General features: G+C 38.0%; 1 protein-coding gene across 4 annotated transcripts in view; it reads right to left on the bottom strand.

Moving 5' to 3' along the window:
• The window catches only part of VCAN (versican), a 120,015-nt gene that overhangs the window by 92,318 nt on the left and 9,255 nt on the right, over nucleotides 1-18,442 (bottom strand). For all 4 annotated transcript variants that reach the window (XM_005209720.5, XM_005209719.5, XM_015472358.3 and 1 more), the window contains 4 exon segments: nucleotides 15,291-15,366; nucleotides 8,707-9,084; nucleotides 5,196-5,370; nucleotides 4,983-5,110 (listed from right to left, as the gene is read on the bottom strand). In XM_005209720.5, the coding sequence (XP_005209777.2) occupies nucleotides 4,983-5,110; nucleotides 5,196-5,370; nucleotides 8,707-9,084; nucleotides 15,291-15,360 (751 nt within the window). In that variant the 5' untranslated portion in view covers nucleotides 15,361-15,366.

The following is an 18,442-nucleotide window of genomic DNA, read 5'->3' as shown; positions in this document are numbered from 1 at the left end:
AATCCAAACAGGGATGCAATCATTACTCAGATAAGAATTAGGATATTTTCATGTGAAAAATCAGAGATTTCGGGGAGCATTAAGAGTACTTTGCACCCTCCTGGTTTGTAAGACTGCCTGTTGCTCTACTGGGGAATCTTTGGTGGTCCTGAAAAGCTACTCAAGAAGGACAGTAAAAAAAGGGTATACCCAGTCACTTAACTTCTGTTCCTTAGTATCTTCATGTATAAAAAGGAAGGTTTTACAAAAATCCCTATCAAGGTTTTTCTGAGAATTAAGTTAAAGGACAGTACAATCATACAACAAATAGTTTTTTTTCTTATTCTACCCATGGAGCTACTTCACAGTCAATCTATTCAAGTCATACTGACAGAGGACATCATTTTCCAGAGGTTCTGCCAGGGTCCACGCCTGGACACCTTCCTCAGTGACTCTTAGCGAGACATTCAAACACTTAAACAAAAAGAACTCCAAGTTCAATTTCAAACCCTTAGCAAGGTGCGTTCATGTCTAAAGCCTATTTGGGAACCCACAGCCTTAACTGTGATCTACAATTCTGTGAGTTCTGTAGAGAATAAAAAGTTCCGGCATCTTCAGGCACCGACATCAATCCATGTGGAAAGATTCTATAATCCGGAATCAATATTTGAAGCCATCTGCTGAACCACAGTGTGCAGGAAGCTATTCTAGTTGACATGGGGCATTTTAACTGAATCAACCCAATTATCACTAATTCTTAAATAACTCCCAGCAGTAAAGTAATCTGTAGATTACACACTGCAAATTCCATTAATATTAAAAGTCAATCTGAGAATCCACAGGCAGGAAATCACACAATTTACAGATTTGGTATCTGATTTTGATCCTATCAAATCCTCTAAAGAAGTTGGAATTAAGCCCTGCTCTAAGACCTGTTTAATGATATTCAGGTTTTTACCTGAATATTTTTAGGTTTTCATATTGAACCTGCATCTCCTGCACTGGCAGGCAGATTATGGACTGAGCCACCTGAGAAGCTTACATATATAAAGGAGCTCATAAGACAAAAAGGAAAAGTTGCTTTTCGTTCTAGGTCAGACACCTGGATGACATGGAATCATTAGATAAGTCATAGAGGTGACAGAGTTATCCTGATTTTGAAATAAGGAAGCAGTAGAAAAATAAGCCTATGATTTGTGAATAGGTACAAAGGGACCAATCCCAGAAAAGACAATTGGCTGGGGAGGCAAAAAAGCGAAATGACTGGAGAGGCGAGAAAGAATAAAGGAGTATCTCTAGGAAAAAGTTATTTCTAAGAGACACCACAGAAAAGAGTGAAAGGAGAAATTCAAAGAGAAAAACTAGCACCTTGGTGATCCAATGAAAAAAATAGATCCTTAGTAAGTCTTGTGAATAAAATTTGGCATTTGTTTTCAAGTACTGTAGAAATGGTAGGGTGGTGGAGGCGGTTTCCGAAAGAGACAAAGTTTGGAAAAAAACTGCAATTACCACCGTGTAGTTCTTGAGTTCTGCTATGTGTCTGATACTGGAATAGATTCTTCACTGTGGTTGGAGAGTTATAGAAGATGGTTATTCCCTTATTTCTATCAGGATCTTACAAAAGTTTTTTCAGAAACAAAAATATTAGGTAATAGTTTGTGTATGATGAATATAAAACAACCAGAAAGAAGAATTCAACACCAGATATGTGGCCCTAACTCTAAGAAAGGTGGGAGTTCAAAATCAGAAAATGGCAGTGTGAGCTGGAAGGGCCAAAGATGGGCTCTTGAAGGCAGTCTGCTCACAGGCATAGGGGAGAGTGGAATGCTGGGAAGATGAGAGGTTTGTTCTCAGAGAGGCTCAAAGCACAGCTGTTGGCAGGAGCTAGGGACAGCTGGTGCATATAAGCAAGGGTTATAAGGCATATAAGCATATCAGAGAGAGAGAAACACAGCTGAAAAGTTTATACTCCTGAGCCAGGATTGAGGTTCTTGATTGAGCCAGCAGCATTTGCTTGAGGAGGAAGGCAACGGGAAATTCACACCATACCATGCTGAGTAGGCGAATGATATGGCCATGGTGATTGCCTGTTTTGATGGTCATAAAACAGATTCCTTGAAGAACTATTAAAGGCTTGGGGATTACTTGCGAGGTAAGACAGAAAACCAGAGATGAGACACCAAAATGATTCACAAACCAGAAATGCAGGTATGGAATTCAGAAGAGAGTTTGGGGCTAGACATGCAAAACTAAAAATTATCATTTTCATTTTTCTTTTTTTTTGTTCTCTTGGTGTCTTTTCATGTCCTGTTCATCCCTCAAGGCACTTGACTTACTTACATACAAAAGAGCAAAAATGAAATCAATTAAGAATTCAGCAGAAATAAGAACCTTTTAAAAATCTATAAACTATAATAACTACTATTTATTGAGCACTTACTTTGTGCCACACATTCTGACAAACACTTTACACCTTAACTCATTTTATCTTCATACTGTGATGAAAAGGGAATTATCCTTACAGACCCCATTTCACAATAAATGTCATTATAAACATATTGAATATCCTCTGAAACTAAGTTTCTTCTGTGAAACAAATTGAAGCCTTGTAACTGCTGACACAAATCTCAGCCAGTGCTTGAATTCATGTTTATATCAATTCTTTCATCTTTGTCTTCCAACTTCTATGTGGTAAGACAAAAAATTTCAGATTCTGTCGTTTTAGTATAAATACCTCAACTAAAGTTATGCTGTGTTACACACTTCAAGTTTTCAGTTATCAAATACATGAACATATATCCCAAGTAAATACATAACTATATAAAACACAGTTGGGTTACCCTGGAGCAGAGACTGGTTTTACGAATAACAGTTGCCCTAGAAGTGACAATGTTTATGGAGATGGAGAAGAACTCCTATATGACTAATAAATCCCTCTCATTGTGGTGTATGCCTAGATCCTCAAAATGGCTCTTCTGACAGCTCAGTTTTCCCCAAACATTAGTTATGATACTCTGAACAGATTTTAGGAAGCCAGCTCTTGATGGTACAACACGGCTAGGAATCCTTGGCAGGGCTTTTCCCACCAAGACCCTGTCAAAAGTATCTCACACTGAATTTGTGGAGGGCATGGAATTTCTGGAGCTTCTGCACAAAGTCCTCTAGACTTCAAAGAAGCTAGCGATTCTGTAGCCTTAGAGAGTAGGGTTTCAGTACTTCATCAGGATAAGACTAAAGAAGAGACATGCAGAGGGACCCCTAGGCATGCTTTCTGGGAGCATTGTAAATACATAATCCTAACTTTCCATCACAAAGGTTGGCTTGTGATGTTAACGTTTATTCCCATTGGGATCAAATTGTCCACAGATTTATACCTGAAAGCCACTATTTCAATCACACTTGGTAAAGATTACCAATTACAACTTATATATACTTTTGCAAAATCTGTCTCTGATTTAGTTCCAGTATTACCAACATTCCAGAAATTTCTATTGCTATCACTCTAATAGACATTATTCCAAAAGAAAACAACACTGATAAAATAAATTTCACTGAATTTAGGTACAAATTTCCATCTTACTGAGATAGCAATAACAAAATTTGTTTCCTAGAATCAGAATCTCCTATCAACCATCTCTTATCCTATGAAAAAAGTTAACTAAATTTAAAATTCAACTTAAGGAAGGAGATAAGCTATATCTCATAGCTTGAATTTTCTAGATTATTTTCCCTTTACCTTTGTGAAAAATGTAAATTGTTAGTATCTGAAATTATGGTTTAGAAAACACATGTATCAATCTTAAATAACAGTCATAATAAGAATATGAATAATAAGAAGGTTAAGATGCTAGAGAACCACACTAAAGAAACCTTCTTGGAAATCAGGCTATCCTATTCACATTTAGGACACCAGGCAAATATAAGCTGCTTATTTTCTAGCTTTCGGTCACTGAGGTTGTTTATTCAATTCATAGAATCAGAGAATTTAATTATGTTGGGAGGGACTATGGAAATTTTCTAGTCCAACCTCCTCATTTTAAGCATAAGAAAATTGAGATCATTCTTTTACGGGTACCCAGCTAAAATTAAATGTATAACTCAATGCGATACCTCTATTTATATATTGAGGCCTCTAAGATAGCTATTGTTACAAGTGAACTTCCATTTCAAAAGTCACAGAAACTTCTGCTCCATGTGTCTTATAATAAAATTATTATGTCCTTAGGTAACATTGCCAGAAGAGACCTCAAACTTACTATCTCTAAGAGTCTCACTCTGTCACTGAGGAGGAAATGACGATGCCAGAATCAATCAGGCTCTAAGAATCTCTAAAGCAAGGCTTATATCTTACCTGACTTCATAGTTCTAACAAGCAGAGCATCTATCACACAGTGGGTGTTTTGTATTTTTTTTTTTTTTGCGTGCTGATTGATTGAATGAATAAATGATTGCTTTAAAAATTAGTGTAGCAATATTGCTTTAAATATTTGTAATTAACCTCCAATTAAAAAAATAAATTTATATTAAAAAAATAAATATTAGTGTAACAAAGTGAACACAAGGAGAAGCAAACCATGAAAATCCTTCCTTGGCTAGTTTGTGTCATTCAGTTGCACTTTGGGATGTTTATCAGCACTTGGATTCACAGTGGTTTGTCATCACAGGACTTTACCTGAAGTCCTTACAAGAATAGGTACCGCCCTTACAGGCTTCTATTCTTAATTCTCTAAAAATGTATTGGAAACGTTCCAGTGGCAGCATGACTGAAAGCAAACCTGCCATTAACTAAAGACATTTCAAACCTACATAACCATTTACACAACCCTCCTTCTCTTTCCACTTTAATTTAAGCTTATTTTACCACAGAATCATACGGTTATTTAAACTAAACGTTGCTGTTTGGAATCCAAACAAGCATGGAGACTCACTCTATCCCCACGTGCTCCCAGTGTTTCCTCGATTTTCTCGGGTCAAATGAAGCTATAGAAATGTGAACATCTTACCATCCAGATGGTCCACGTAACAATACACATCGTAAGTTTCATGAGGAGCACGGAATCCGTAGGTCCGGACTCCTTCCTTCCCCATCATGTCTCCATAGCAGCCTTCTCGGGGAACCCGGATGGGATACCTGGGAAAATAAAGGACTAGGAAGTAGCACTATATTCTCACTCCCCACGTGATGAACTAAAGCCGGTAGCCCCCAGACCACTCACCTAACAGTCTGATCTGACAGCCAGCCTGCATCACACTGCTCAAAACCATCTTCATAGGCGGCATGCAGCTGCTCTGGGGTGGCTATGACGGCCCCGATGTCCACACAAGCCTTCTGTGCCATCTCAAAGTTCAGGGTGTACCTGCTGGTTGCCGCCCTGTAGTGAAACACAACCCCTGCAAAGATAGCAGCGAACAATTACAGGCGAGTTCAGCTCTCCCCTCGTACTGTGCAGTTTCTCATTGGAGCAGTATGTCAAATGACTCGCTAACACGGTCTTAAGACCATGACAATCTTTTATTTTTACTTCATATAGCATTATGCAAAATCATGGTGATCTGAGGAACCCCAGAAATGCTATTCACTCAGGTATCCCATTCTGCTCCATTAAAGTTTCCTAGTCAGGAGTTTTCTGTTCCCATGGAAACCGTCTGAAAAAAAGATTTAAGTCGCTAAATCCCATATGGTGACTAGTGGTCCTAATTATAGGTAGTATTCAGGCTATCATGGCTTCCCAGGTGCTTCAATGGATAAACAATCTGCCTGCAATGCAGGAGATGCAGGTTCAATCCCTGGGTAGGGAAGATTCCCTGGAGGAGGGCATGGCAACCAACTGCCAGTATTCTTGGCTGGAGAATCCCATGGACAGAGGAGCCTGGCGGGCTATAGTCCATGGGGTTGCAAAACAATCTGGCACGGCTGAAGCAACTGAGCATGCGCGCACAGGCTATCAGGGGACCACGGACGACTAAAGGCAGTAGGTGCTGCAGGAGACACAAAGAGTTAAGGAGGTCACGAGATCAACTCCTCTCCATGTTTGTACTCAGGGCCAACTCAATAGAAGCATATAGAACCTTCACCAATACCACTTCCTCCAGACATGAAATATTGTGGTATTTACTTACCGAGACAATATATTATAATGGAAAAGACACTAGAGTATATAAGAGAAGGCCTATTCTAATTCCTGATTTGCTCCTTAATCATATATAAGCCTTAATTTCCTCCTCTATAAAGTATACCTAACAGTGCTTATGCTGTTTTATTGAAATGAAGATCAAATTAGATAAAGAATTTTAAAGTATCTTAAAATGTTGGATAGGCTACTATAATAAATGTTTATCATATTCACTAACTGATCTGCATAATGTAGAATCTCCACTTTGACAGGTAAAATGTATGATTTTTATCCCAAAGAAGGCCTGAAATAAAGTTCTCCAGACTCCCGCGGGTAGAAGCCAGGCATCCTGATATGCGCTTCAAATTCCACTTTGTCGTATTTTAGGAGTTGCATAAACTAGTGGTTCTTGAACTGTGTTTCAGGGTCAAAGAACTGTCAAAAGCCTGAGGAAAGAGCAACTGAGGGGGTGAAGCTTGGGGCCCTCCTCCCACTTGAGCAAGGGCATCTCCATTTTTAACTGGAGTAAATATGGTGACTCATTTTCATCAGACAGCAAAGTGAGTCAAGCTAATGTGCCTAGGAAATCACTGGAAAATAGAAATTGGAGTAATTGGGTTTTATGGGTGAGATTTTATTGTCATATCATTTAACACCACATATTTATTATGTGGAATTAATTTTGGTTTCCAAGATATCTTTCACTTTCCTTTTATTCCTAGTAATTTCTTAGAGTTGACAACAGCCTCCCTCCGTCTCTCTCTCTCTCACACACACACAGCTTGACTTCTAGCTATTAAATTGTTTTCCACATGCCTATCCTCGCTTCTGTCTTCCAAAACAGGTATGTGCCAATAAAGCATCTACAGGGGACAGACTAGGCATGTCATCAATAAGCACCTCTGATCAGTGTCAATACAAAAAGGCCTGCACAGGTACCAAGTGGATGCACTGACAACTAATACTTATTTCCCATTTCTGATATTTCAAAGAACAAAAAAACAAAAAAACAGCGAATGCTTTTCATAAAATCTATACCTTTACAGAACAACTTTAACATTTCCAGGAAGTATATATAGTCCTATAAGTATGTTTATAATGATCTCTAAGACTTGAGCAAGACTTTGCATGGTTTTAAATTAGTCTTCTGCTGATCAAAGCTTCAAAGAGCCTTCTTGGTAATTAAAAATCTTCCTAGTGCACTGAGGACTGGCAGTAAGGGGGCACAAAGGGGCCTCCATGACCAAGGCAGGGAATATCAGGCTGTATAAGTATCTATAATTGCTGGATAATTTGAAGACCTCATGGGGCTAAGGAGATTAAGTGGAGAATTTTCATTGTTTCAGAGAGGCAAGGGGCAAATCCACTGCTAATTCTTTAATGATGAAGATTTAAGAAGTTGTTAAACTTCTGGGATTTAATATATATATATAATATACGTATAATGCGTATCTAAGTTTATATATTTTATTTATATATATATAATGTTAGATTACACAAAAAGAGGAAGAGATATATCAGTAGAAAAAACAATCCAAGACTAATCAAAGTAAATGATAAAAAAAATTAAGAGCAAAGAGCCCAGGGTGTTCAGTGGATGCCTGGAAAACATAAAAATAGATTTATAGAAGACAGGAATAGGATCTGAATGGGAAAGGATGTTCAGAAAATTAATCTGTCACATCTGAAATTCAGAGTATTTCCTTTTGGCTACACAAGAAAGAGTTTTAATAAAACCCTTTGTATATGTTTCTGAAAGGTAAATATTTTATAGGGAAATGGAGGGTTGGAAGAAAAATCTGTTCCATCATGTCTGGGTATGAGAATTTTGCTTAATAACTTGCCAAAATATTCTGCTTCCAGGAGCTGTGGCATTATGTGTGTACCCAATTAAAGCAATTTTTCTTTGCTTTGTCTCCTAACTTAAATTCAAATGACATACAAACTACCACTGAAAGGGGGCTGAAACTAAAATGTCTCATCGCAAGACAGTGGGTGACTAGTGTACTGACCTTAAAAAAATACACCGAATTCTTGTTTTGATCCAATTCAAATGTTTGTTGAGTCCTTGCCTTTTCAAAGCACTATGATATTAATATATACCATGGACTTATTAGGTGCCTTATTTATTCAATGTAAGTTAAGATATAACTTATATTTCTTAAAAGCAAACTCAAACATTTTAATAATCATGCTAGGAGAGTGAGAAAAAGGGTTTGTGTGTGTGTGTGTGTATGTATATATGTGTATATGTGTGTTTATGTATGCACGTGAGTATACATGCACATATGCACATATTTAAAAAAATTAAACTGTAGATCAGCCTTTGCAGTCTTCAAAAATAATTGCTGATAGGTCTCAATAATGAAGTAATGATTCTTGAGCTATATACCATGTCTTGAGGTATTCATTATATCTGGTATAAAGTCACCTTCCTTGACTCCTGACCAATTAACAGCTCATTTTTAGTAACAGACATGGACTATTGGGTCGATTGGTGTGTGTTTTCCCTCTGTTCAAACCCTGAGCAATGGCTACTTTTGAATCTTGTTTCACCACACTTCTGAACCAGGTATCCTGTAGTACCAGCTTCTTCTAGATTCGCAAGCCTTACCCTCCACGGTCAGTGACACCGTGTCCTGTGTGTCTTCAATCCCGTACATGACGTCACAGCGGTAGCGGCCTGCATCACTGGCCAGCAGTTTGACCATGGTGAGTGAGGCATCGCCCACATCCTCGGGATGTGTAGGCACCGACACTCTCCCTTTGTAGTCTTGACCGATCTTGATATTCCCATTTTGGGCCACGAGAACAGTAGTCTCCTTTAAATCTTTTCCCGTCTTGTCCAATTCAATCTTAGACCATTTGATTCGCAGAAATTCACTGGTGGTGTTATAACTGGGTGGTAAGGTAGGCATGGTTGAGAAATGACAAGGTAGGTTGACTTTTCCAGAGAGGGAGCCCTTAACAGGTGGGCTTTTTTCCATGTTGACTACAAGAAAAAGAAAATACAAAATCTACAAGCTGAGTCTATTAAATAAGTGAAAGGATAAGAACCATTACAGGGATTTGGTTACATCTTCAGTATGTAAAATAATAAGGATGATTTTATATACAGAGAATAGTATATCATTTCAATAATGTTTTATAACAAAGACAGGAATTAATAATGCTCATTAAAAGTTGTTTTTGTTTTTATTTTTTAAAGTTTTTATTTTATACTGGAGTATAGCTGGTCAACAACATTGTGATAGTTTCAGGTGGACAGCAAAGTACACAGCCAACATATACATGTATCCACTCTCCCCAAACTCCCCTCCTATCCAGGCTGCCACATAATACTGAGCAGAGTTCTCTGTGCGATACAGTAGGACCTTGTTGGCTCCCATTTTAATTATAGCAGTGTGTATATGTCAATCCCAAACTCCCTATCACTTTCCCCCATGCCAAGCAAAAGTTCATTCTCTAGTCTGCGAGTCTGCTTCTGTTTTATAAATAAGTTCATTTGTATAATTTCTTTTTAGATTCCATATACACCCTCATCCGGATATATTTATAACACTTTTCTTATACGATATTTCTCCTTCTCTGTCTGATTTCACTAACTTGGACAATCTCTAGGCCCATCCATGTTGCTGCAAATGGATAATGCTCATTTTTAGGTGCTAAAATATGAGCATTCATTTTAAAGTTTTTGTAACTTAGATTTTAACATGAACAAAACAAGTGATAAAATAAGGCCATTGTAGGAAGGCAAGAAATCAAGGGTGGGAGGAACCTAGACTAAGCAATACAGGTTAAAAAGCAGATTTAAGTCAACAGGTGAGAAGAAGAAAAATGATTAAGATAACTACCACATTACTTTAGAGGAAATGAAAACAACTTCAGGAGGAAGTGAAAATTATCAAAAGTATTTCAGTAGACTGGAGCAGGGAAATGTCTAACACTTGAAGGACCCACTATGGTTCAGTGAATCAAAGGCTTTCATCGTAATGACAAATCCAGCTGCAGTCGCTTTGCAGCGAAACATTACCTCTCCATTATATCCTGGGGGGTAATGTTGGCTTCTGTTCACCTAACCCTCCTAAGCCTGGCTTCCCAGGTGGCTCAGTGGTAAAGAATCCGCCTACAATACAGGAGATGTGGGTTTGATCCCTGGGTCGGGAAGATCCCCTGGCGGAGGGCATAGCAACCCAGTCCAGCATTCTTGCCTGGAGAATCCCATGAACAGAGGAGCCCCGCGGGTTACAGTCCATAGGGTCGCAAGAGTCTGACATGACTGAGTGACTGAATATGCACACATGCAACCCTTCTAAAGTATTAATCTACAGAATGCCTTTCTGCTTAAGCCCTTAAACTTTTAATGAGAAAGAACACTTCAACTATAATTTAACACCATTACATGCAAATAAAATAAATAAAAACCCACATTCTTTCACTTATATAGGGATCTATACCTCTCCTCCCCATCTTGCACCCATCTCCCAGTCTCTCCTAGTTGGCGAGACAATGTGTTGGTTCAGTTCAGTAATAGAATATAAATTATAGTGCGCAGAGAACTCCCAGTTCATGCAAATATGATGAACAGTAATAGTAACCTCTAGGTGGAGTAAAATAATATTTCTTAATTGACAAAATAATATGTAGCTAACACTTGGTATGTTAGTGGTTAAAGGCATTAGTAACACATGTCTCAATATGAACATGCATTAGAAATGATACAGATGCTAAAGACTAAAATTTAACTTCAAAAGGACTGGATCCCATTAAGCAGCTAAAGACAACAAAAAGATATTTTGTACTTTTTTTTTATTTTGGCAGAGAATAGGGGTCCTGAGAATGGGGTCACAAAGAGTTGGACACAACTGAGCAACTGAACTAAACTGAACTGAGGAGTCCTGAGAAGGAAAGAGGTGAGAATTTTATGAACTAAAAATGTCTTAATTTGTACCCATCGTATGTTCTAGGAATTCCTATATTCCTTTCTGAAAATGATTAAACTCACAAATAAAAGATGGCTTTTTAAAGGGAGAATAAACATCTTTACCATTGACATCAATTGTGGTATAAATTTATAAGACTCTTTGATTCAGCCCAATCAATTCAATTGGGAGGTTTTTTACACTTAGAGCATTTCTCCAGAACTGTGCTGTAATGAAAAGATATATTGGAACAATATAATGTCAAAAGGTAATTTTCCAAGAGTTATTTATTGTTCTGGATATTTACAGATGCAAGAGAATTAAAAGCTGCAGTTGTATGTAAATATATATTCATGGAGAATCCAGTCTTATCAACAAGATTAACAAAAAGCTGTGTGGCCAAGTCTTTTGTGTATGAAATCTTGGGTCTTAATGCACTGGGTAATGAGAACTAAGTTTATCAAATACAAATATTTTAAGAAAGAAATTTAGTAGCACAGAGGATAATGTTTATCGGCTATGCATGTTAAAAAAAAATGCTACCTGCAAGAACTTGTCTGAAATTCTGACAGTGCAAGAAATAAAAACGAATGCTTACAACAGTTCACCATTCAAGTTTGTGGTCTAAATGAATACTGTAAGGGAGAGCACTCCAAATAATGAATAATCAATTATGCTTCATTCTATGTCAGTAAATTCTGCAGAGCAAGAATGATGCAAATTCTATCTACAAAATTTAATCAAACACACACAGACCTTGGCCTAGAAGTGCCAGAGTGAGACTAGGGGAATTTATCGCCCTTTCAAGTATTAATATCACTCCCTCATTCATTCATTTACTTGTGACTGTGCATGACTCTGTTTATTATATTAGAGGAATATCCGAATAACAGAGTCAGTGGTAAATAATCCATATGAAAGATATTGTTAAATCAAAGAGTTCCTTATGCATTAAAATAAAGCCAATAACCAAGAGACAAAGTGCTCATTAATTACTCACCTTTCAAGTGCCTAGACTTACATAGAAAAACCCTTAAGATGAGAGTACTTGTGTTGACCCAACTAGCTATTACTCTGTGCTTCACTGTGAACTTGGCAAATATATTTCATATGTATCTTACATTTTCAACTTCGTCCCTTTGAAAAAATGAAGCTTCTTCTGAAATTAGCCCCAAACTAATGATATTGCTTAATAGTGATCACCAATTTACAAAAAGCCTGATGCCTGGGGTAAAGTACAGGACACTGGTTGAGAGCATGGACAGTGGAACCAGATTGCCTGGGCTCACCTCCAGGCTCCATCACTAAATTGCTGTGTGATCTTCTACATTAGCTATGTTGATAAATCTTTTGGTACTATTGTTTCCTCATTTGCCAGCTGGGGAGAATAAAGCACGTGTCTCATGGAAGAGTTAAGATTAAAAAAGGTTAACAAAGTAAAATACTTAGAAGAAAGCCCAACATGTAGAAATTACTCAATATTGTTAGTGGTTATTACTATTTAAAATATCATCAAGGAGCTATACCATAAGCATTAGTTTCCCTATTATTTGTGTGAGTTCTTTCTTTAAGTGAAAGGGTGATGGTCCTGTTTCTCAAAGTCCTCCTGCTACTTTCTCTGTAATTTCCTTCTATTACAACCCAACCAAATCAACCCCCTTTTCTCCATCTCTTTTCTGTGTCCTCCCTCTTCACTCAATGCTGTTGTCCTTTCCTCTCTGTCACCTTTACTTCCTAGAAATGCTGAAGAGGACATCTTCTTGGCCATTGGATTGGTGGAGCCTAGACTCTGATGGCCATCCAAGTCATTCATTGTGGTATTCACTCATTATTTATTTATTCATTCACTTATTCACTCAAGCATAAATTGATTAAGTGCGAGCAGTGTGTCAGGAACTCTACTAGAAGAGAAAAAAAAAAAAAACAGCTCTCTTGAAGTCACAGTCTGCCTGGGAAAAAAAACAAAGAATAACTTATCCTCAATGAGTGGTATGGACTATAATAGCTGTCACAGGACAGGGGACAATGAGAACGTAGAGAAAGGGCTTTAAAACTGCCTGGAAACAATCTGGGGGATGAGAGGTGGGAGCCATCTCAGAAGTCAGCTCATCCTTGATTCCTCTCTCACCCTCACCACACCACATCCCATCCATGCGTTGGTCCTAATCCTCCATCTCCACCTATCCAGTTCACTTCCCTCCAGCTCTCCTGCCCCCACGTGATACAAGTGCCCCATCTCACACACGGGTGATCACAATAACCTCCTAAGTCATCTCCCTGGGGCCGCTCTTTCTCTCCTACAGTCAAACCAACGTAGAACAGCAAACATGGAACCTGGGAAGTATTCATCGACTTACCTTTCACTGGCTGAAAGCCTTTAGTGCTTCCTGGGAATAAAATCCATTTCTAAAGCTTACAATGCTTACATGGATAAGAAGTGTATCAGTGGTAAAGCTCACACACTCCTGGGACAGCCTTGGTTCTTCTCCCAGTTCTGCTACTTACTAGTCTTGTGACTTTGAGCAAGTCACTTAGGTTCTCTGGATCTCAGTTTCCTCTATGGATAGTGAATGTTTCAATAAGCTAATGTTAAGTATTAAAACTGTTCCTGGCTCATAGGAAGCTCCTTCTTAAAAAAAAATAATAATAATTTGTGTATAGTTGCTTTACAATGTTGTGTTAGTTTCTGCTGAAAAGTGAATCAGTTACTCCTATACACATATCTGCTCTCTTTTGGATTTCCTCTCTGTTGAGGTCATCACAGAGCATTGAGTGGAATTCTCTATGCTTTACAGAGGCTTCTCATGAGTTATCCATTTTATACATGGTAGTGTGTATATATTGGTCCCAATCTCCCAATTCATGCCACCCCCTTGGTGTCCACCCAGATTTGCAAAGTAGAAATAGAGACATGGGGGTGCAGCAGAAAAATAAACATAGGAAGCTCTTTTCTGAGTGTCAGATAGTGTTTCTATTTACATGAGCTGATTTCTGCCTATCTCTCTATCTAGATCTCCTACTTTTCCCTTGATCACTGCTCTCCAACTGCAGTGACCTTTCTATTGCTCAAACACACTACCTAACTTGGGCCAGATCTTAGCTGGCTGGCTCCTTCTCGTCATTCCCACGTCAGTGTTAAGGATTACTTTCTCAAAGACGCCTTACCACCTCCCCTGCCCCCACCCTAAGACACTTTCTAGGTCGTCACTCTGCTTTATTTTCATCAGTTCAGAAGTACTGGGATTGTTGGTTTACATGTTTATTGCCTACCTCATGTAACTAAGGAGATTAGGCTTAATGAAATCTAAAACAATGTATGACTCATCCACTGATATATCCCTGGAGACCCAGACTAAGCCATAGCACGTAGAATCTGTTCAAACAATACTGTCAATGGATAGATAAATGGATGGATAGGAAGGATGGATGAATAAATAGGTTGAGTGACACAAGTTCTGAATCTTAAGAATGAACTGAAGTGGAACTGTAGAGGACAAAAGAAGGCACTGCTAAGCAGAAGGAACTGCATTGGGGCAGGGGAAGGGAAACAAGGTGTAAGGAAAAAAATAGGGAATAAGAATGGAAATTATAAATTATTTCAGACTCTGTAGCAGGCAGTGAGTGTGAGAAAGAAGCAGAAGCTGAGTCTAGAGAGACCCTTGATGGGAGCAGGTCACTGATACTCAGCACAGATTCTTTCTTCATGGACCAAGAATCTACAAATTTGGAATCACAAAACTCTCATTAGGCGGACATATAATTTAAAGCTAAGAAAACAGTGCATGTTTACTTATCCAGTTACAAAGGAGAAAGAGAGAGAGAGAAGAAAAGAGAAAAAGAAAGAAATGGAGGTAGGGGTAAAAACTTGTCTATCAGTTATCTTGTCTATCTATATCTTATTGATTTCTTTCAAATTGTATCCCTCTGAAAGCTCAATAGTCTTTTTTTCAATGTAGAAAAGCCTTTGAGTGGTGTCAAAAAGAGTGGAACCTTAAAATATGCCCAGCCACTCAAATGAGCCTTTTTGCGCAGTCTGAAAGTAATCTGGTAAGTTACTGAAAGCCCACTTTCTTCTTTAGCATCCTGTTCATTATTTTGTTATAACTGATTTATTTAAAACCACTGTTTTCAGCCTAATGATATTTTAGCTAAAAGTCTTCAGCAACGAATAAATAAAAAATTCATCCTTTATTTTAATGATTCCATAATCACATTCCATGCCCCAATACTTTAATTTTTATTTCAATTAGTCCTAAAAAATGATTACCACACTCACCTTTCTGTAGTGCATGGGCTGCTATTAAGGTGGAGCACATCCATAAGATGCTCTTTATATTTATCAGCATCTTGTCCTAGAAATGAAGATAAACACAAAGGAAATCATAAGCACTCAGGCTTGTGGGAGGCCATACGTCACATGCTTTTTGTACCTTGTATGTAACAAGAGTACAAGAAGCTGCTCCTCTTGGGTTGTAAACACAGGAGGAGACTTGCAATACGAGAAGTTGTCCCAACACTTTAATTATTAGTTTGACTCTCACCCAATGTGGTCGTTACCAAAATAATTCCAGAACCCAAACTGGGGACATATAACAATGTGGATGTGTGGGGCAACCGCAGTGGGGTAGGCTGTTGGAAGAACAATATAGACCACAGCCTAAGTAACGAGCGGCTAGCAACTGGAACAAGGAGGGACGGGCGACCACAAAACCTATTTAGAAACAGGAAGCTGATCATAGATGGAGCAAGAGAAGATGGGGAAGCAGTTGGGAGACATGTGGAAAGAAAGGGATTTGCACCAAATGTGAAGTGTGTGGAAACCCATTGCTGATTCATGCACATGGTACCAGGACAGAGAATAAGGATCTCAGCAGGCTTTTTAAAGCACAGACTCAATTTAGTTTCTAGGAGGCTGAGCAAACAAAATAAATGTATTATAAGGAGCTGTTAATTACAGAAAAGGCCAATGCTTGCCATGAGTTTTAAAGTAGTTCCAATGGTCTGAAGGGTAAAGAATGAAAGAAAACACCCTGTACTGAGAGTCAATAAACCCTGCCCTGGCTTTGCCATTAATTTATTGTGTGAATTTGGGGAAGACATTTAACAAATCTGGGTCTCAGAATGATCCCTTCGAGCTCACATTTCCCTGCTGTTATAACTATGAGGAGGATAAGCATCATTGTTGGGGACCATCTAGAAATCAAAGAGCTAAGCTCAAAACAAGCACAGAAGACTATTTGATCTCAACAGCTGTTTCCTCCCCAGTTACATTTAGAACTGCTCTATAACAGCCATCATTGGTTGGCTACCCAGTAGCCAACGTTCTCTCTTTTCTAACAAAACTTTGATTCCATTTTAATATCTACCCTCCTTCACATGGCCATACTTTGATGGAACCTGGGTCAAACCCCAGCCCAAATGGACGATCCTGTTTATTCCAAGCCAATTCAGTTCAGGTCAGTTCAGTTCAGTCACTCAGTTGTGGTCAACTCTTTGCGACCCCATGAGCTGCAGCACGCCAGGCCTCCCTGTCCATCACCAACTCCCAGAGTCCACCCAAACCCATGTCCACTGAGTCAGTGATGCCATCCAACCATCTCATCCTCTGTCGTCCCCTTCTCCTCCTGCCCTTAATCTTTCCCAGCATCAGGATCTTTTCAAATGAGTCAGCTCTTCGCATCAGGTGGCCAAAGTATTGGACTTTCAGCTTCAACATCAGTCCTTCAAATGAACACCCAGGACTGATCTCCTTTAGGATGGACTGGTTGGATCTCCTTGCAGTCCAGGGGACTCTCAAGAGTCTTCTCCAACACCACAGTTCAAAAGCATCAATTCTTTGGTGCTCAGCTTTCTTTATAGTCCAACTCTCACATCCATACATGACCACTGGTAAAACCATAGCCTTAACTAGACAGACCTTTGTTGGCAAAGTAATGTCTCTGCTTTTTCATATGCTATTAAGTTGGTCATAACTTTCCTTCCAAGCCAGTTACACAGGTCCTAGTTTGTGAAACTGTTGTGTCCATGTTGCACCCATGAGTATATAAGATACCCTCTGGGATGAAGCTGAGAAACAATCAGGAGAGGCAGGGCTGAAGTGCCCAGGCATTAGACCAACAGCTAGCCATACCCTTGAACTTTCTTTTATTAGATAATAAATTCCTTTATTATTTAAACCCAATAAAGTCAGGGCTTTTTGGTAGCCAATGTCACTGAAAGGCATCTTAACTGACACATATTTGAGTTGGTGCCCTATAACTTTCTCAGAAATTATCTAAATTCTGTACTATTTAGAAAACCTAGATTAAAATCTTGTAAGAATCCAAGTCCAATTTGGGCTCAAATTCAATTTAATAATTTACATCAGCTATTCCTCTTCCCTTGATATTCTTCTCCATTTAATTGCTTTACTTTATATAGCTTGAAATAAGTGTTAGAATCTTTCTAAAAGAAAATTATAAAATTCTAGATATTTCCTGAAGACCAATTTTTATCTAACACATTATATATCTCATATTTTCCATCAATGAACCATCTGACAAGTCACAATGAAAAGTATATAGCTGATAATCCTAAATTAACCTTGATAATTAAGCTTATTATTTACCATATAATCACTGAGATATGCTAATAAATGTTGTTACACACAAACTGGGAATTAGGTTTCTACTTTTCTGGATTTTTTTTACAAGATACCACAGCAAGCAGGAAGTGTACACCTATATCTCATTACCATATCAATATTTCAGGAAAAAAAATAAGATGTCAATTTCACATACCCTAAAGCTTCCACCAAAATGAAGCTTTAGATTGTATCATACAACACTATGAAGACAATGTACTCCATGAGTACTGAATCCAAATAAGAAACTTTTCTTCAATTGTGCTTACAAACAATAATTTATTATTCTCCTTCAAGAAAAATTTTTTCTCAAATTGTTTTTCTTTTTTTCAGAAAACATTTATAAGCTTAATGTTAAAAGTCTGGGCTCCATTGTCAAAGAGCCCTGAATTTGAGTTCTGAATTTTCTGCTTATACTCTGAGATTTGGGGTAAGTTACTAAACAGTATAATGAGAATTGATAAAACAATGCATATAAAATATAGCTTGGTGATACACAGTATATTCAGTACTCAGTATTTATTATTAAAATTCCTAATTCAAGCTTTCTACCAGTGAGAAGTTCCTGGTTTCATATCACTAGTAGTAAAAAGAATATTTAAAGCTCTTGGATTTGAAAATTATAACCTGGGTTATTACTATAACTTTGTACACCTTCATGCTCACAGTAAACTGTCCTATAATTTATCATTATGTCCTTTGAATCATTACTTAGAAATATGTTTTATCTCCTATGTAGAACAGTAGCTTTCTGAAAAGCAGAGTCAGTGTCATATTCAACTTATTAATTCCCACAATATTTCCAC

The sequence above is a fragment of the Bos taurus genome, chromosome 7 (genome assembly GCF_002263795.3).
Source record: "Bos taurus isolate L1 Dominette 01449 registration number 42190680 breed Hereford chromosome 7, ARS-UCD2.0, whole genome shotgun sequence".
Lineage (NCBI taxonomy): Eukaryota > Metazoa > Chordata > Mammalia > Artiodactyla > Bovidae > Bos > Bos taurus.
Note: the sequence above shows the minus strand (reverse complement) of the source record. Positions and strands in the feature narration are given on the sequence as shown.